The sequence below is a fragment of the Camellia sinensis genome, chromosome 5, assembly GCF_055761805.1.
Source record: "Camellia sinensis isolate YWXY chromosome 5, ASM5576180v1, whole genome shotgun sequence".
Taxonomy (NCBI): Eukaryota; Viridiplantae; Streptophyta; class Magnoliopsida; order Ericales; family Theaceae; genus Camellia; species Camellia sinensis.
Window position 1 is genome coordinate 37,089,876 of NC_138965.1, and position 21,028 is coordinate 37,110,903.

A 21,028-nucleotide genomic window follows, 5' to 3' on the forward strand; every position below is an offset into this window, starting at 1 on the left:
ACATTGGCGTTGTGGATTCAACGTTGGGCAAGACAATTCCGAGGTGAAGACGGGGCTGGAAGAGGCACATAGGGGTCGGTTCAATTCAGGCGTGGATTCACTAGATAATTGAGAGTACACTTGTGTAATTCCTTTATGTCTTCTTAGTGGATTGTTTTGTGGCTATTGTCCGTGTTTTTTTAATCACAATTGGAGGTGCTCAAATTGTGATTTTTCCACATAAAATCATTGTGTTGATTTGTCTTGATTGTTTGATTGAGAATATTATTTTTACTGCTTAAAATTGATACATAATCACAAATCAATATCTAGCGGATTTTTAGATTTTTCATTTAATGTGAAAATAATTTTTTTACCTGTACAAAATTCAAAAAAAATAAAAATAAATAAACAAAACACTAAAACCAAGATGAAGGAATATTGATCCAAAAGTGCCATGAAGACCCAACATTCTCAAGACATTATGCATCAACCACTACAACGAATTTAACATTGCAGTCCAGGTTCCATACCACATGTATTGTATTTTGAACTAAAGAAATTAGCTTCTTTATAAAAGACTACAGGCAAAACCACAGTAGCAATAAAGAACGTTGAATACTTAATCCAATCTTACTATGAAAAGCAAATATAGCATGCCTGATGAAAGAAACAAAATACTCAAATGCCACATTCATAACTTGTTTATTTGAGAGAAACATATTAAATGTGGAAACTTTTGGAGGCTTACAGCTAGAACGTAGTGCCACTGCCAAGGTTCATTCTTTGGTTGAGAAACCTTACTTTACCTCAGGCATATTGACTACCTTCAACTCCTCTAAGGTAGTTGCCATAATTGTTCCAACATCATGGACTTAACTTGTTACAACATCTAATCTCTACTACAGAACAAGCATGGAAATTTTCTGCCAATAATTGTTTTCTCAGAGCCCATCATCCCTGCATTTTGCACATCATATAGTTAAATAAAAATCAATTCAAGTAGCAAGAATAGTATAAGACAATTCAATTCATGGCAGGATGTACAAATTTTGGGGTACTAAAGAAAATAAAAGAAACCAAGCAACAAAGTATCAATGACATCCATGACAATATAATAATTTACTTAAAAATTAATAACTTGAGGGAAAAAAACAGAGTCATAAACATTTAGATAAAGAACATATAGACATAAACATATACTTTCTCTGTCTGGCAAAGAAAAGAGAAAAGCTAAATAAAAGGGAAAAAACATATACTCAAGGAGAAAAGCAATGTTCCTACACCAAAAATAAATAAATTAATTAAAATCTATTATAGGTGAGGCAATATTAAAATAAAAACATTAAAAAATTTATATCTATGTCATGTGGAGAATTACTAACAAACAAATCATATACCACAACAAAATTTATATCTATGTCAAACCTTGGAGCTAATGAAGTATTAGTCTCTTTGACAAATCCTCAAACAGCTTCTATGCACAAGTTTTGCATGCCCAGCAAGACCATTGTCTATCAAACACAAAGTAATCATTGAACATATATATATATATATATATATCATAGAAAATTGAACACATGACGTTATAGAGAACTGTTAATAAAAAAATTCATAGCCCTTATAGGTCCTTTAACTTGAATTTGACTGATAAAATAAGTGAAGAATGACAAAACAGCAGTGGCCAGGCGGTTTTCATCAGTTATCCTTCAACGAAACAGTATATCTGAAATGAATTTTCAATCTAAATTGATATTCATTTGTTCAAGATGCTGTTTTATTTGTTTCTGCTTTGGAGTTTTTTATTTTCATATTTTCCCTTCCTTCCAACTAACTAGTCTCTCATTGCAGTCACAGATATGATCAATCATGACTCAACATTGTAAGTCAAGAAAGAAATAGACATACATTTCATAAAATAGAGCACAAAATTGGGAATCTGCATTCATCCATTGTGTAACTGGCAAACCATAATAGTAGCTAATACAAATCTATTTATTTCTACTCCAATAATCGATATCATACAGATTACCCAACCGCACTTACAATTTTGCACATAACAATGGTAGCAAAGGCAGACAACAACTAGTCAAATTCTTTCTCTAGACCAACATAATAAATAGAAAAATAATTCCTTAGTGATATTATGATAGATACAGAGTAAGCGGAAGATCAGTGTTTGAATTTTGCTAGAACTAGGGCAAATATAAGGAAAACGGGTAAAAAGAAAAAAAGATAAAAAAGAAATAAATTGGTTATTTGTGCATGCTAATCAAATGGTCGCAAATTATAGACTAGTAAAAGGTGATTTTTCTACAAGTGATGCTTTGGAACTTTAGGAGAGGCATAAGTTCATCATTTAGCACACATAAATTACATTAGAATTTTGAAGAAAATAATTTAAGATCTAATAATAAAAGGAAAAAAAAATGTAAATTTATTCTTATTAAGCTTCCGTTCTATAAAATTTAAGAATTTATGCTATGTTATATATTGTTATTAATTTTGAATGAAATATTGATAATAACTGTGATGACCGGCCTTCTTTTTCCTTTTCTTCTTTTTTTCGCGCTTTGTTCTATTTTATTTTCGTTGGATTGAAATGTACAGAATTGGTTTCTTGGTGCTTATTTCTTTCGGTGTCGTATTTCGATTTTTCCGGGGGTGTGCGGGTGAGTCTGGAGTGCCGGGAGCGAAACAAAATTTTGGGTGGCTGGGCTTGGGCTGCACGTGCGGGGCCCTAGGCCGCACGTGCGGGGCTGGGCCGCTCGAGCGGTGGGCTAGGCTGCTCGGGCGGTGGAGGCTGAGACCCAGGAAATTCCATTCTGTCTAGAGCGCACGAGCGGAGAAACTGGGCTGCACGAGCGGTCAAGGTGGGGCGCTCGAGCAGTGGAGAAGGGCGCACAAGTGGCCAACTAGGCAGTCCGTGCCCTGTTTTCTTATAACGTTTTGGTCCGAATGTCTCACCCATTTTACACATATCTCTCTCACTCTAAACCCTATATTTCTCTCCCTTTTCTCTAGAAAACACCTCCATCACCCAAAACTCTTTGATTCTTGAGGTTGTTGGAGCAAATCATCATCATCTCTCTCTAATTTTTGAAGATCCAAAGCTAGGGCCACACTTGGGTGGTGGAGATCCGAAAATTTCTCTCATCTTTGAGGCTAGGGTTTCATCTCTTCTTCATTAAGGCTTTGAGGTAGAGATTTCTTGAGTTATATATTTAGTTTTGCTATTTGTTGTTGATTTAAAGTGTTTCTTGAGTTTGTGTTGATTTTATTGATTTTGATTCAAAATGTAGAGAGGTTTTTGAATGTGGGTTTATATCTCAACCTTTTTCTTTTATCTTGAGGGTTTCCCTCTACTAAACTCAAAGAAAATTACTAGATGGAGTCTTTTTTAAAAAAATGATGAAAGTTTATTTCCTATGAAAACCCTAGAAATTGGGGCTTTTGAAAAATAATGAATGTGCCTTTGAAATTATATACTTTCTTGCATCAAGAGCATGTATGAGACTAAGTCTCACCAAATGTTTAATAAGATAGCAAAGTCTTGATATATCTATGTGTTGGAGACTAAGTCCTCTTTTGAAACTCCTTGATAATTGTATATTTGTGTAAAGTGGTAGATAGCAAGTTGTTTAGTGCCATAAGTGATGTGAAAATGTTTAATCGTAGTGTAATGGAAACGTGAAATGAATGATGGCATGTTAGCCATATTGAAAGTTTGGTCATGATGAATTAATGTTGAGGAATTGTTGTGGTGTGTCGAAGACACATGGCTATTGTGTGAAATGAGAAAGTGTAATTATGCGTTGGAGACGCATGGGCATCTTATGAAAGAACATGGTAAGGAGAAAATGAAAATGTGATGTTGAATATGGTTGTAGACATGTTTCTTTTTGTTGAATATAAAAGAAGGCTATGAGTTAGTAGTTGTTGCATCATATTCTCAATTGTTTTAAGGTCATTATTGCATATCATGACATGAGTTGGAAAAGCATTCATTTTGAGAAAGATCATTGTAAGGAGAATTAATGGAAATGTATATGGGGTAAATACGTTGGTAAGTCTAGATATGGGGTGTAGATGGATTTGATAAGTTGGCCTAAGTGTCCAGGATGAAAGACCCGAAAGTCGCGCAGATAGGTGTCGAGCCTTCCGATTAATATCGGTAAAAATGACAGTTTGGTAGTACTCGTAGAGTCTACTTGCAGACACTAGCCTAGGGATTACCAGTGTCATATTTACCGCCCCTGTTGATTTAAATATTGGAAGTTGAAATTGATGAGATTGCAAAATATTATTGAGAACATGTTGATTTTGAAATAGTGCATGGAAATAAAATTCTCTTTCATTATTGGCACTTGCATGGCATTACATATGCATTTTTTTTTAACGTTGATTGTATTGGCATAACTGTATATACTTTGTGAGGAATCTCTACTGGGCTTTGTGCTCACCCTTATGGGAATTGGTGCAGGTAAAGATGTGGTGACCCCGCCAAGCTAAGGGCGTGGAGATGTTTGAAGAAGAGTAGTCTAACTCTTATTTTGTTGTGATATTTGTTGTAAACCAATGGCTAATGTGTTTGGGTCCGAGAGACCATTATGTGTAACCGGGCTATTACCTTGGAACTTGTAAGCCCTTGAGGGCCTTATTTGTTGTGATTTAATGATTTCTTTTACATGCTATTGGTTCATGTACTAGTTTGTAAATAAAGGTATAATGGCATGTGTGAATACATTAGTAAAGCATTTGGAACCATGTAAATGATGTTGGTTAATATCTCCTTTTAGAAGTGGGTTGATGTAATAGTTATGTCAAATTATTTCGGGGTGTGACAACTGGGTATCAGAGCTACCGGGTTTAAATACTTGGGGCTCACGGGAAGTGGTTGCTATAGCACAATGGGTTCATTTTGCATGATTAGGAAATGTTTTGTCTATGTGATTATGTGATAGCATGCTTATGTGACTATGTGGGTATGAGATTAGACTTTTGGGATGTTATTTGGACCTATTAGATTCCTTGAGATCTTATTAGAAGGGTACCTGATCAATACTCCTTCTACTAAGAATTCTTGGTTTCTCGTGGGACAAATCGCATCACTAAAGAATAATTCGTATGTGTTTACGTGACTACGTGCTTATGTGGAGTGAATTGAATTGTTTTTGTGTTAGAATGTATATAATTGTATTAGCTTAACGTGTGAGGCAAGTTGCGAGCACATTTGGAATTATGTGCTAAGTAATCCAATTTGTTTTGTAATCAAGATGTCAGGAAGGGTTCAAAGTCGTGGTGGTGAGAGTGTGTGTCTCGGGGAGGCTGTTGCGTCGTGCACCTAGTTGATTTTGTTTTTGAATTTTAGGAGTGTCGGTAGGGGCATGGCGGTTCCCCTAGCACCTATCGTTACAGCATCGGCTGTCGGCAAGGAAGTTGCATGCGAGGTTGTGATCGCGGTACAGGATGCTCTAGCTTGCAATGAGGGGGACAACGGGCGTACCCTCAAGCTTACTAAGGGGTTTTTTCGCTCCAATCCACCAGAGTTTTTGGGAGAGGCAAGACCGCTGGAGGCGGAGAGTTGGTTGGAACAGATTACCAAGACTCTCGACATACTCAGAGTCGAGGATGAGGGGTTGAGGGTTTCTTTGGCAACCTTCCAATTGAAGGGGGCTGCGAATTATTGGTGGAAGTATGTGAAGGGTACCGTGGGTACCACTTGGGTGGCGTTTACCGAGGCCTTCTTGGCCAAGTATTTCCCTCATTCTGCTCGGGAAAGGTTGAGGGAACAGTTTGTTGAGTTATGCCAGGGTGCTACTCCTTTGGCTCAGTTTGAGAGGAGGTTTACTAGTTTGTCGAGATTCGTTCCAGAATTGGTGTCAACAGAGGAGCGTCGTTGTTATGAGTTTGAGAGGTGGTTGCGTGATGATATTCAGGAGAAGGTGGTTGAATCAAAGTGGAAGAATTATTTTGATCTAGTCGAGGCGGCGACCCACGGAGAGGCCATGGTTAGCAGTGTTAGTCGAGTTAGAGAAGAGGCCACATCGGTAACTTTTACGGTTCATAAACATCCTAGACTTAGCAAGAGGTGGAAGCAAGCGCATGCTCACTCCCAGACTCGGCCCTTGTTTTCTTCGGGGGTTTCGAGCTTGTCCGTTGGGGGACCTAGTGAGGTTCAGGCTCCAAATCAGGTTCAGAGTTGGAAGTCTATTGTTTGTTTTGATTGTGGTCAGCGGGGCCATGCTGGACGTTTTTGCCCTGTACGTGTAGATCCTTCCGGTGTTTCAGAATCTAGTCGGGCCTTGTTCCATCAGTCCAGTCGGGGACGTTATCGGTATCAAACCCGAAAAGGCCAGGCTTCGGAAGCTTCGCGAGGGTCAACTTCTAAACCAGCGCGGTAGTACCACCCTTGAGAGGGACTCTTGTTTTAGAAATCTATGTTATAAGTTATGAAACTTTTGGGATTGACCGATGTGTCGTAAGGTGCTAAGGCGCCGTAGTTATGTATTGTTATTCGTTACCCTCACGTGTCGGGCTGGCTAATGAAACTTAAATTTCCTTGTTATGTATGTGTAATGAAATGTGTAAATGGAATTGGTGATCCTAGTACTATGGTGTATCAACTGTTGAATTTTGTGATGGTCTTGTGATGGCCTTTCATTTTTGTTCAATTTAGAAATTGTTGATGGGGATTGAGAAGTCTGCGAGAAATTTTTGACAAACATAGTATTAAGTTTGAGGAAGTATGAGACCTTAGAGCTTTGTGAAGATTGGTGGAAGTGATGTAGGAATGTCTAAGAGGGTATGAGGTTTACACCTTGGGTAGTGAGAACGGTGTTTGTGTGTGTTGCTTAGTGTTTTAAAATTTTTGATTTGTGAGTTCAGTGGGGTCCTATCGACCATGAATAGGGTTAATGCTGTGTTAAGGTTGATTGTGAGTTGATAAAGGTGTTTGGAATGAGCTTGTAGTTTTGCTAGATTTTGGTGGAGATTTGAGTGGGGAAAAGAAATTGGTGGGTAGATACTTGAAGTATTACTAGAGCGATGAATGGTTGGTGTTTTAGGTAACGAGTGTACCGTTGGTAAGATTGTCTTGGGTGACCCGGATCGTGTGATCGCCGTTGACCTACTCGGTCTTGTGTTGGGTATAAGAGTGTGTTGGCCATCTAGGCGTGTGAATTGAATCCCTTTGAAAATGGTATGTAGGTGCTTGAATACCGGGAGTGGAAACTCTCGAGTGATTAGTTAAGTTGGGAGTATCAAGGTAGGTGACAAATAGTCACTTTAGAATGGGTTAAATGTGGGTTGTAAGGTTGAGCTTTTGGAAAATTAGTACATTTTGGCTAGTAGGCGGCGTGGTGCCGTGGGTTGTGCCTAGGGCCTTGGGCCTTGCGTTTGTGTGTGGTTATCAGTGCGCGCATCTTCGTGTAAGTTGTTGAAGCCGTGAATCGAGGTAGAGTGTTAGCTTCTGGGTTGGGAGTACTCATAGGCTTTTGGGTACTGTTGCTCTTTTTGGAAAGTTATGTGTGTTGCATTGTTCCATCTAACACCGTGATTATTTCTAATTGTTGTTGTATTAAAAGATGTGGTGGTCTCATTGTGAAAACACTGTAAGTGTGATGGACGTGATTGGGTGATGGTGGGAATTCACCGGGTGTTGTTGAGAAGATAAATTGATATGTGATTATTGGTTTTTGAAAAACTTTCTTGGCATTTCTATTTCAACTAAAACCCTTGGGGTAAAATTTTAAAGCTTGTTTTGGGAGAAATAATTACAAAATGAATTGTTTTTACTCAAAGTCTATCGCACGAATTCTTCATTGGAAAATAGTACGAATTCAAATAAATTTTTTTTTAAAAAAAAAGAAAAAAAAATAAAAAAGAAAAAATAGAGAATATTCTTTCTTTTAAGATGACAAGAACAATTCCTATTTTAACTAGTTGTGGGAGCCAGAAAATTACAGGTACTAGCTTATTGGGCCTAACCCAAACAAAGTCTTCAATGGGTCCAGCCCAAACAAAGATCACCCCCCATCTATATAAAAGGGGGGCATCCCAAGTGGAAGGTATGTCTGATCTCCCTCCACGGAACACACACCCCTTCTAATACATATATGCTATTTACTTCTTGATTCTGGGACTGACTTCATCATCGGAGTACTCCCGGCCGGGAACCCCGGTTGGGTGGCACCGACTATGTTCATCATTGCAGATCTACAGGGGTGAAGGTCTTCTCTTCGTTGGATCTCTACAACATCTATGTGAGAGGATATTTCATGGTCTCACAATTGGCGCCGTCTGTGGGAACAACTGAACGAGATCAACGAAGAACACAACAAACATATTATTGTAAGTAAACGTATATTAGTTGAATTGAGGTTAGTGCACTTTCTACAAAATTAAACTCAATTCCAAGTAATATGGCCCACAGTTGGGTCTCATTTTCATTTTGATTCAACTTGATTCGCAATATACATATCTACGTACATATAATATTATATATCTGTGATGTAAGTAAACTTTTATTGGTGGATTGTTTTTTGAATATCAATCTTTGCTTGCTAAAACCAACAAGAACAAAAACAAAGCAGAGCATTTTCACTTTCTCTCTCTAAAACTGGGTTTCAGACTTTTGTTTATGGGAGTTTCATTTCGGCATTATACAAAGGGTGGCTCTGCCAAATCCACGCCTGGAATTGTTTCTTTATTTAGGAATTGTTTCTTTATTTGAAGCTTTATATATTTTTATGTTGCTTCGGCAATCATCCCGCCTGTCAGCATGATCAGCAAATTCCCAATGCCATGCCGAATGTCACCGCGGTTCTTCACGTCATCAGCACGACAAAAAGAGGTTGCCAATCGCAGGTTTCGGCACATCAAAATCCAAGACAAGTTGCCGGCAAGCGTCTGTATTGTTTTCGGGGCAATAATCGTCATCACCTACCTTCCCGTAGGGCACTCCGGTGGGTACAATCAATTCGGCAGCCATACATATATAGCTATATTGTTTATATCAAGTTGTGCACTTCGTTAACAATTTTGCATGAAAGGCTCCCTTGGCAACGACGCTCAATTTATGATTCCATACATCTCGGCAACAAAAAGCTTGCTCAGCAACATACAACGTGATATAAGTTTGCATGGTTTCACGGCACTCGACCAATTGGAAAGACCTGTACAAATTCCACCGCCGAAAATTATCATTTAAGCATGGCCGACTCACCCCAACTTTAGCTCAGCAATGCTGTAGTCATCCTTGTGGTGACACGGTCATCCGCATAAAACGGGTTAAGAACAACATATATGGTCAATTCAAGAATCACCAATTGGGTGTTGCTCCTCTAAGAAAGGTTCTCGACATGTAGCAAGACGTGTGATCGGCAACTGATTTTTAATGCAAGCCAATTGCAGGCTGAGTTCCAAGCAGTTATGCACCGAAAATATAAGCCCATTGTGGCAAATTGATCAGCAACCATTCACTCGCCGAGTTTCAATCCGATCAAGAGTTATTACATTGGCATTTCTCGGCCACTATTTTAAGCAGTTTGGAAACCCGCTTTACTCGGCGTCGCCATTGGCCTATCAACTGTTCCTCTGCCTCCATAATTCGGTGATGCCACTCCAATTAAATCATTCGGCAATAGCAAATAGCCGACCGACCACGTTGCCAAAATAAAGTCAAAGACCAAAATATTGCTAGGAATTTGTGTTGCTAGGATTTTTATTAAGCTGCCACCGCACATTCATATGCTCTCTCTCTCTCTTTCTACTTGTATAAATTTTTGCAGGTATAAAGAAATATTATTCGGCAAAGCTAAGAGGAATTACTGCTCAAGTTTTCGGCAAACCCAAATAATATGCGTTGCTAGTGTTTTAGTAAGCCGACACTGAAGTGAAGAATGCCGACTAAATGTTCCGAGATGTCCCAAATGTACCAGCCCAGCTCGGTAACTTACTTGGCAAGAATTCGGAAGCATTACTCCGCAACATTGCTTATTCGGCAACATTGCTTATCAAACTTCGTAAATTCGGCAAATCATTCAGCTCCAAAATCTCGGCACTACTATCTCGGCATAAAACTAGCATCTCGGCTTGCTGAAATCCACATCTAACAATACCAGAGGATTCGCGTCGACTTAAGGAGTCCAAAGCCACTAACCAGAGGAATTGACCGACACACTACAAGAAAAATTCATTGTCACGACGCTTAGAAAAAGACGTTTTTTGAAAAACGTCTTCATTTCTCGTTTTCCAAGACGCTGCCTTCGCTGATGCTTAACCTTGCCAATTAATTAATGAGTTAAAAAAAGAAAAAGAAACAAACCTCTGCCACTCAAACCTAATAGAATATAACTTTTATTTCCAAGCATCAAAGTCACAGATTCATTACCCTCTCCCCTCTCTTTCTCCTTCTCCAACATTATTCTCTCTCTAAAATGGCACGAATGAAGCTCTCTTTGTAGATATTGATGAAGCAATTGATGATGAAGATTTCAAGTAAGTCTATTATAGATCAAAACCATAGATCTTTTATCTCAATCGTTTTTCATTATTTTTTTATTTTGAAATCTTGTTTTGTGCACTCAATTTGACTAATTTTTTTCGAGATTATTAGATCTCTCTTCGATATTGTTCGATCTCCCTTGATTTGACCAATTTTCTTCAAGATTGTTCGATCTCCCTTGATTTTCATTTATCTAGGGTTTCGTTCTACACGGCGTTGAAAAAATGCAGTGGATCTTTTTGAAAGGGCTTTTCAATCTGTACTCGCTGTGTTCACTCAAGATTCAGAGATTTTCATGACTACACAATAGCAATCTAGATCTGTTTTGATTTACATTCTATCAGTTTGATTTCATTCGATTGATTGAAACGGTTGCTTAGGATTTCGATTTCCATTGTTGATCTAGGTGCTCTTCTCTTTTGTTGGTCTGACTCAAGCTTGTTTTGGATGATTTTGATTTCGATCTATGTTTTTGTTTTTCTTAGGTATCGGATCTATAGCTCTTTTATTTGTTTGAGTTCTCTCAGGTAGTCAGCTTCAATGGTTTTGATCTGTAACTGTATTTTATTTAAATAGTTTTATTGTTTGTTCTACAAATAGGTAGCTTAGAAGATTTATATATTTTCTCTCACTCTCTGTGTTTCCTCTTTAAGGTTTTTATATGCTAAAAGATGATTGAGCCTTTTGGGATGAAATATGTTTTAAAGTTGATATTAAATAAATTAAGTTATCATTTTCACCAAATAAGGGTCAAATGGAGGGGTTTTGGCCAAATTTCCCTTATAATTATATGTTTGTGTATGTGTAAGCAAAATAAAAGTAAAGAAGAACCTGTGTACAAATCTGAATGCTCATTTTTTAAATACGCCCAGCCTGAAAAGGCCTCTACTCTACTTGCTTAGGCCTGTGAATAGAAAGGATATGCATGTAAGTGTTGTGCTCTCATTCGATGGACTCGTTGCATTTTTTTTTTTTTTTGTATGTTGTTATGTATTTACATGTTTGATGTATATTAGTGGGATGCATCTAATGGCTTTTCATTAATTCTACTTACAGGGTGGTTCCCAAATCTCATCTAACTTCTTACCTTATTCCCAATCTTGGAAGTGAGGGAGAATGAAGTAGTATCCTACCAGAGAGATTTGAAGAGCCTCAGAAAGATGGAGGTTAGTTAAAAGTCACTTGGAAGATTTAACATGTGCCAGTATTATTGCCAAGGCCAAATTGAGAAAACAATATTAGGGATTTGTTATTTTGTGTTTCTTAACTTTCTTGTTACATATTTCCTGTCTGGATAAAGAATGCATGTAATCAAGATCTGGGAACTTCCTAAAAATGCTAGCTTTTTGACTTTTTAATTTTTTTACACAAAAAAGCCAAAAAGTTAGTTTTTTACTAACTTCTCAAAGCACCACATAAATTTTTGCTTCATGGTACCATAACCACTGTTTTACGGATCTCTGCGACTCTTCTACTACAAGGGACCATATCAATTCTTACAGATTTGTTTCACAGTACTAACTCTGCATCCAACTTCTACGACAAACGCTATTATTTATTTATTTATTTTACTTTCTTTTTAACAATCATTTACTGTCTTTTGTTAATATTCAAGATTTTTTGAATGAGTTATCTTGTCAATTTGCTCCATTGCATTTATGTTGAAAAATAATCAACTTACCATAACTTTCTTGCAACCTGGTTCAATATGTCACATTCTTTTACACTTCTAACAAATTGAAATAACTAAATATCATAATCTATATCAATGCTACTAACAAAAGATTCAATAAGAGAAAAGATATACCTTACGCTTAGACCTTTTTTCATATATTTGTGAAAAATTTAATCCCTCAATCTAATTATATAAATGTTCTAATTTTAAACATTTATTGATTTAATTTTGAACTTCAGCATTTTCTCACAATTAAACTTCCATTTTAAAATATATTAATACCAACATTAGTATTATTAATATGAAACATGTGCAACACTTCATCATTTACAGACTTTGAAAGTGTCAAGATGGAATTGATCAAAAATACTTTTTGTTGTGTTTGGATCATGGATTGTGGAAGGGATTTGTGAAGGGAAAGGAAAAGTGAAGGGTTTCCTTTCGCAAATTTCTATCCGAATTCATGATTCAAACATAGCCTATAATAATCTATTAAGTGTAATACAATGGAGTATTGAATATGATTTTTAAAATATAACTAATACAAGATTCCAATATTTAACTCTTTAATTATTCTAATGGAGAAGATGTGGAGGGGAAGACCTAAGCTGACATGGGATGCGGTAGTTAAAAAAGATATTAATTCATTTAATTTAACCGAGAATATAGCCCTTGGTAGAGTAGAATGGCAAAAAATGATTCATGTAGCTGACCTTACTTGATTGGGACACAAGGCTTAGTTTGATGTGATTTGCTATATGTAATCCATGTCTCTCTTTGTGTACAAACACACCCAGATACATATACACGTGCCTATTGGGGTTCTTCATAAATTAGAACTCATTTTACTAGATTGTGTAGCTATTGAAACAATTCTATTCTATTTTTTACAGATGAAATGGATGTGGAAAAAAAATTGTTTAGAGAATAAGAAGGGGACAATTTAGCTTTTAGTTCATGTTAATTTCGTTAGGAGAAAATATTTAAAGTTTGAAGTTATTTTTCTTCCATTGTAAGTTCATTGATTTTAGAGCGTTCTTTAATGCGAAGAATGCTTAATTTAGGTGTCACATGATCTTTAGTGCCATTTGGAGTGCATCATACTTACCCGTCCCACTATTCTAAATCTAATCATAGCTTTGTTTCAGTTTCTCTGTGCCCTAACCTTTTCTGTTGGAAAACTAGTCATCAACTACGTTGAGCAGAACCACAAGGTGAGTAGTAAGTAACATTTTAAGCTTCAATTTTACTGTAGAATTACAGATTGGATGGTTATGAACGCTAGTTGTTACTCTTTTTATAGCTAAATTGGATTAGTTCTCTATTGTGGCGTTGAGACTTCATTCTTATAGGACAAAATGGAGATCTTTATGGCAAAGTATTACTGTGTGAGATTGCATGCTTTATTCGGTGCTGCTTTGGCAGCTGGACTGGTAGCAGCCAGAACCATAGCTGAAAAATATGTTGACATGACAGTTTTTCTCTGATTTTCCACTCCATAGATTTCAAAATCTTCCTGGTGAGCATACATTTTTGAATTCTTGCTATTATAGTATTCTGTGAAAGCAATTTTGGCTATACATCAAACACACATGTGCACGGTTGACAGTACACTAAAAGTGAATTTTTCAGCAGTGTGCATACCACCTTAGCTAGGTTGTTACTTTTTTAGTGTTAATAACTAACAATTAATCATGGTGCTTAAAATTAATAAAAAGAGAGAGGACATAGTGATCATTCAAGCACACATTGGTCCTACTGCATTGCATTTAATATCAAAGGCTTATTCAAGAACCTAATTAAAGTCTTCATTCTATTTTTAAAATTCTTGTCCCTCTGTTCCCAACACAGTCTTAGGCACACACGTGATATGAATTTTTTTTTTAAATATGAGGATCTTAAGATACAATTGCACGATTGACAGTACACTAAAAATGAAATGACAAAGATTTTACGATAGATGGTGTTGTGCCCACTACTTAAAGTTTCTAGCTACAAGGCAAAGGTTCTTGTCAAAGTTTGTTGTAGGAATTTTGGTCCCTTTGTTCTCATTGCACTTTTAGATGCACATTATAGTGAAAATTTCAAAGTACGAGAATCTCAAGATATAATTATACAACTAAGAGTATATTAGAACAAAGGTGATGGAAATTTTAGGACAGATGATCATAAGTTGTGCCCACTAATCGTAGCTACAAGCTACATGGCATTTTTTACTCATGCAAGTTTATTATAGGAATATCTAATAGAGGGATCCTTTATTCCAAAATTTCTATCTCTCTGTTCCCAATATACATTTAGCTGCATGATATGTAGTGAGAATCTTGAAACACAAAAGTAGGCACCATTATACATAATTGATAGTGCATCAGGAGCAAAAAGAAACTGATTTTGAGATGGAGAATTCTCGTACCTATTAATTATAGTTTCTAGGTACAAGGCAAAGTGCATTTTTTGTGTGCATTGTTAAACCAGGTATAACCTCAGTGTCTATGTCCTCATTCTTCTTCCCAATAGGCAATTCTCTGTCAAATGAATAGAGAAGATTAGCTAGTGCAAGCTCCACTGTCACAACACCCAGGTATAACCTCAGTGTTAATGATGTTATGGTATGTGATACTACTTTATCTATGGACTTTTAATATGATTTATATTTATATTGGAGGCTAATTATTGAATTCAAACTTGCAGACCCAAATGAATGAGTTAACGGAGCACATGGAGGGATCTTCTATTTATACTTTGCTACTAAAGAATTTGTTTTGCTCACTCTACTTTTATCATGGATCATGCAGATGAAGTGAATCAATCCATCATCATAAGGTTAGTTGAACTGTCTTATGGATTTGTTGAACTGTTTTATGGGAAACTCTGGATTTTAAACTATTAACTCAAGGGTTTTAAGTTTATCTGGCACCATGATTGAGAGTATTTAAAAATGTAAAATAAAAGCTGTATGGCACCACTAGGGTGATAGGGCCATAAATCCATGGGAAGAATGGAGGTGGGAATATTTATATTCCTTGAGTTTGTTTAGGTTGGAGATATTCTTGTCGTTGCTGAAATTGACAATAAAGTGTCAATATTTTGGGAGAGAGATGGGTACTAATGTTTAGCTTGCTTAATTTTGCAAAAGCCTATGTTTGTTTCAATGTGACACTTCTATGGAAGAGCTTTGCCAATAAGTAACTGGATTTGAAGTCTAGAGAATAATTTTAGGTGTTTGAGAAGTTCATTGAATAAACCTACAAGGTAATCCCCAAGTCTAATTTGAGATATTTTTCTAGGTGAATGGAGCATAAGTTTGGAGGCTGTTCCAGCAAAGAACTAGTTCTTTGAAACTTGAGGATGTCCTGATTGGGAGGTTGGGCAGATATGTAAAGGAGTATAGCAATCGTGTGCATGAACATAGAGCATAAGTATGCTAGTAGAGTTGGTTTACAATTGTTACATTCTTTATTCTGCTGCACCTGGGGAGCTTGTTAATTCACAATAAATAGTTCTTTATATGTTGACAATAGTTTGAAAATTGAAACAAAACAGTGTCACTGAGGATAAAAATTCTCTTGACAATGGCTTCTTTATATTCAAATTAAACATGAAGCAGATATGGGGAAAATCCTTGAAATTGGGCCATTTTATTTTGGAAGTAGACTAATTTTAGTGAGAAGATGGCAGTTGTACATGCATTTGACTAAGAGTGAATTCTCTTTTGTGCACATTCCGATGAAATAATGAAATTTCTTAGTGTTTTTTCAATTGTGATGTCTAATATGTTATAGTAAGGTCTTAAATTTGAAGGAGTGGGTATTTGAAGATTATGGGTGTTGACCTGTAGGTAATATATCCTTACATATTTGCCACACTAGCATGAGCTTTGCTTTGACAAATATGACGATGATTTGACTAAGAAATTGTTTGAATTTTATTTTGTGTCAACATTAATTAGAGAATTGTGTCAAGATGCGAAGCTACTGCCTTGCAACGTCAATTTCAAGCTATGAAGTTACTGCCTTCCAATGCTAATGATTTCATTGTTATTAATCATTGATTATGTCTATCAAGAAAAAAACTTTAACAATGAGAATCTCTTGGTTGAGAATTTTTATTTTTAAAATTTTTTTTTGGTGCTATTATATTGCACTGCTCAAATGCTTTAATCTTGTGATGATTTGATTATGAATCAGGAAATATATGATGCCCATTGAGTCCATACCTTTCCATGAAATCATCTGCTTTAAAAATGTCGACAAACTTCAAGTAGTAAGTATTTTTGTAATATTGAAACTAAGAAATAGAAATCAAATGGAAAATGTTCACTGACTACTTATTGTTGTTAAGATAGTGCAAAATTTTGGTAACTACACAAGTCATTTAAGAAGCTACATATGAGTTGATAGGTTCTATTGATTTCTATATTATATTTTGATATAATGTGTAAGTAGTTTTATTGTAACGGTGATGGTGGTGGTGTAACCAGACTGTCTTGTCTTCCTCTCCATATCTTTTTGTCCTTTGGGTTAATTTTTATTTCTTTATTTATTTTTTAACGGGAAAAATTTCATTGATAGTTTTATTGTAAGCAGGGGGAACTAAAGTTTGTTGGAAGCCTTCAACCTACTTCCCAGTGCTGTAAAGAGTACATGATTGGTGTTGCATGTGTTGTATAGCATGCAGTTGATCTCCCCCCCCCCCCCCCCATCTTTTTATGCTAGACAAATTCATCCATGCAATTTAAATATCTTGATTTTTTTTTTGAAAATTTAATCTTAAGAACTATTGATGATCTGTTACTAAACCTAAAATTGATTGGACTTCACAATTTGGTAGGGTTGCTGATTTCGTGGTGGCAAATTCCGATCCTTTCATACCTATGTAAGGAAGTTGTCAACAACCCTTTTCATGGAGTTCAGTACAGCATTGTAACTTAACATTTTTCTCTTTCTCGCAGAAGTCAAAAGACTCGTAGGTCTTGTCATTTCTGGAAGTGGCTAAGGTATCTTCTTGTCCTTTGCTTATTTGTTCTGTATAGATGGAGTTTTCATATTTTACTTCATATTTTTCTACGAGCACTTGCTGTCGTGAATAAGGATAAATTTACTGCAACACTATGAATAGAGCAAGAAGCAAAAAAGTTACTCTTAATGACAAAACAGAACTCATAGAGTAATGATGTCTTCTAGTGACAAACTTGATATGATTTGCAAATTGATTTTGTTTTTCTTTCTTTATTTCTTGTAAATAATGCAATATAGATGGTACTTGCTATTTATAGATGGTGCTTGCTATTTTATTAATCTTTAATAAAATCTTTGCTTTGTAATCTTTTCTTTAAGTGGCCATTTAAGATGTGAGAACTACTGAGCAGAACAAAAGAAATCTGAATTCTGAATCCAATGTATGATGTTGCATTGCTTATTGAAACTCTAGGAAAATAAAATTCATGGAAGCAAACTGAACTAGTTGGCTTTGTCTAATTTCTCTTACCTCAACTTGAATTTTTATTCTTGAAACTAGCTTCTCTTTAGATAACACAACAGCACATCATGACTTTTAATTCTTAGTTTTAAATTTTTATCTTTGGGACATCACATCTTGCACCTGCAGTGGGCTTATCTGTTCGTCAATCTTCAATTGCTCATGAAATTTCTGAACTTATTAAGAGACCTAAGCTTGAGGCAAGAATTGGTTATGACCCAGAAGATTTTTGGCTGGATTTAGAAAGGCTTTGCACTTGAGCATCTTGGTTATCTGGTAAGTAATAGATTGTGTTGATTTCACCTTTCACACATAATTCTGATGTAACTTTTATTCCCTACAGCATTCCATTTTTTGAATCTGATCTGCGCAAGGCCTCTGAATCATTGAAAAGAGTTGCAGCATCGGTTTTGGCGGCTCATGACTGAATTGAAGAGTGCACATCAGATTTCATTTTATTTTTCCAATGATATTTTAGACATTTCTTTGATTGCATCAACAGAAAAACTCAGGAATTTTTGTTTCTTGGTAGATGCTTTCATAGTATTTGTATGTATAATTAGTTTGAATTGCATCTTTTGTGCCGATTTGTTTTGTAATAACTTTCAACTTACAACTAGGCACTAGTTTAACTTTATTTCATCTTGGAATTGAAATATTTTTGCATATTGAAAAGCATGAATTGATCCGGTATTGTGTTACCTAAATTTAGTCAATATATTGAATATTTTTCATCTTTATTATAGGTTTTTTTTTTTTGGGGTTAAATCTCACAAAATTAGCACAATTTAAAAAAAAAAAAATGAAGCTACACTACTACAAAAACAGATAAAGATCACACTTTTTTTGTGTGATGTATGTTATTTAATCACACCTTTTAAGTTTTATTAAAGTGTGATCTTTGGGAGTGTGATTAAAAATGGTCATTTTTAATCACACCTTTTAAGTGTGATTAAAAACATTTAGAAAAAAAAAAATGAAGTTATAGCGGCGTTTTTAAATGCCAGCAGTTATATTTTTAAAATAAAAAAGATCTATCACGACGTTTTTAAAACGTCGCTAAATGTAGCATTATCATTATGTAGCACATTTAGCGGCATTTTTTAAAACGCCGCCTATACTAATATAGCGATGCTTTTAAAGCGTCACAAAGTTATAGCGACGGCCGCATCTTCGACGTTTCGTACAAAACGTCACAAAAACAACTAGCGGCGTTTTTGATAGATTTAGTGGCGTTTTTTAAACGCCACTAAAAGCCTAATTTCCAGCAGTGACACTTGCCGATAATTGCGCAACAGCCCATAATTTCAACAAACTGCAATTTTCAACGTTCTCAAAACCCAATTTTGACCATACCAGTGTGAAGTACTCTTTTAGACGAGTCCAACGCAAAAAACGATGTCGACATCGGACTTAAAACGAAGGAGATACAAGGCCTCAAAGTCACGAGCTCAAAACTGGAACACTCTGCCTTTCACGGCATGCAGCATGAAGGTGATGAGATAAGAATTTATCATGCGCTTCTCGGCACAATGTTCTCTATTGCATCTTACCGCATTCCAGTTAATCGGATGGTCTAGTAATTTCGAGAACGCCTACCCTCTAGTTTTTTGCTGTGTAGAATCCATTTTTGAGGTCCAATTTTGTGAATTTCGAGTATTAGTTTGGGATCAATCAACTGGAAAATCGGGGACGTTAAATGATAGTTCACTGGTCAGATCGTGTCCGATCAACGTGCAACTTTAATAGTAGGTTCCTAGAGCTGGGCCATGATCATCCATCTTCACCGATCACTCACCTCAACTTGAATTTCTTTTACATTCGGCTATCACAACTACGGATATACGGAAACCAACGAACCAACTTATATCCACAATTAATTCAGTAACTTACTGACTTAATCGGCTCAATGCTTACTCGTCAACACTACTCGGCCTCAAGACTACTCGGCCGCCCATACGTCACTACATCGGACAATCCCGCCCCATTATCTACGTTATTCGGTTCACAATGTTATATGTCAACTTATTCGGCAATAGCGTTCATCGGCAGTATGAATGCTGCTTGCATATGATCAACTCGGCTTATAACTTATTCGGCAAAAATTACACCGCAACATTTCTTATTCGGCACATTCTTCGACGTTTGCAATATCGTTTTGCAGCAATATGCAGCAACTTTGTGACTTATTCGGCACTAATATCTCGACATAGAACTAGCATCTCGGCTTGCCAAAATCCACATCTGAACATACCACAGGATTCGTATCGGCTTAAAGAGTCCAAACCCACCAACCCGAGAAGTCCAGAAGTAACCAAAGTATGCCGAAAATTACGATACGGCTCACATTTTCTATCAATTGAAATTTTCAAAGCTGTCAAACTCAAGTTTTGCCCATACCAACGTGAAGTACTCATTGAGACGAGTCCAACGCAACAAATTGCGTCAAAATCGGAGCTCAAACGAAGCCGTACGGGCCGCTCAAAGTTTGCCCAGAAAATGAGTTCTTTTTCTGGGGAAGACGATCCAGCAAGATATAAAGAAATGATCATGTGCTTCGCGGTTGTATTACACCCTGTTGATTTGAGCCGTTAGATCCATTTTGGCTATAATTACGCCATCAGGAGTCTGATCACAGTGATCCAGTAGTCCTTTCCAGCTATCTGACGCATTCCAGGTCCATCCGCACAGTCAGAATTTGCAAATTCAACTCAAAATAAATAAATTAATAAATAAATAATTGCCGATTTTATTCAAAAATTGAGCGCAATGACTCATTTCACATATCACCAAGCACCCTACTTTGTCTCGACTTCATTCCGATTTCACCACGGCACCGAATAGGGGCACGAAATCTGTTTCAAATTGTTATCGGCCTACTTGGCAATTTTGTCCCAAGTCAATTTTATTCCTTCCGAATAACCGATGTCATTCAAAAACAATGGGGCAAATATACATTGGACAAGAATCTCAACTTCAATAAATTGGCAACCATTGCCAATTTAGTTCTTAGCATATCGAACTTCGAAGTGATGCCGACACACCGCGAAGCTAAGAAAAATCGCCGACCAAAAGATCAGCACAATCACCAACCTGTGTAGCTGACCAACTTTTCGGCAAGATCACATTATATATGAAACAGACACCGATGTTTTGACACTAGTTACTCGGCAGTGCATCAAATTTACTCAGCAAGATTATTCGGCACCATTATTAATTCAACACTCATTATTCGGCCGTGCATCAACTTTATTTGCATAATAACATTATTTGGTAAAACAATTGCCCACTGGGACATCTTAGTCAATTTTTCGCTTTCCAATTGGGGCACATCAGCCGATCATTATCTCGGTACCTTTGATATGCATGCATATTCGGCCAACTTGGTA

At 36.4% G+C, this 21,028-nt stretch overlaps 1 protein-coding gene and 2 long non-coding RNA genes across 19 annotated transcripts; 2 read left to right on the plus strand and 1 right to left on the minus strand.

Moving 5' to 3' along the window:
- Nucleotides 1–316: 316 nt before the first annotated feature.
- LOC145790078 (uncharacterized) lies at nucleotides 317–2,357 on the minus strand. Its single transcript, XR_014328719.1, has 3 exons — nucleotides 2,026–2,357; nucleotides 1,408–1,493; nucleotides 317–939 (listed from the first exon to the last, which is right to left on the minus strand). It is a non-coding gene; the product is annotated as an uncharacterized LOC145790078 (long non-coding RNA).
- A 3,009-nt stretch (nucleotides 2,358–5,366) lies between these two features.
- LOC114312571 (uncharacterized) lies at nucleotides 5,367–6,383 on the plus strand. The gene has a single exon (XM_028258806.2). The coding sequence runs from the start codon at nucleotides 5,367–5,369 to the stop codon at nucleotides 6,381–6,383; it is 1,017 nt and encodes a 338-aa protein (XP_028114607.2).
- A 3,896-nt stretch (nucleotides 6,384–10,279) lies between these two features.
- On the plus strand, nucleotides 10,280–18,328 carry LOC114266171 (uncharacterized). Of its 17 annotated transcripts, none has more exons than XR_014329382.1 (7): nucleotides 10,280–10,479; nucleotides 11,543–13,680; nucleotides 14,679–14,742; nucleotides 14,853–17,036; nucleotides 17,113–17,157; nucleotides 17,769–17,915; nucleotides 17,983–18,328. It is a non-coding gene; the product is annotated as an uncharacterized LOC114266171 (long non-coding RNA). The 17 variants fall into 17 exon arrangements; XR_014329375.1 differs by having other exon boundaries at nucleotides 11,543–11,652; nucleotides 13,299–13,375; nucleotides 13,514–17,036; XR_014329368.1 differs by having other exon boundaries at nucleotides 10,281–10,479; nucleotides 11,543–11,652; nucleotides 13,310–13,375; nucleotides 13,514–17,036.
- Nucleotides 18,329–21,028: the final 2,700 nt, after the last annotated feature.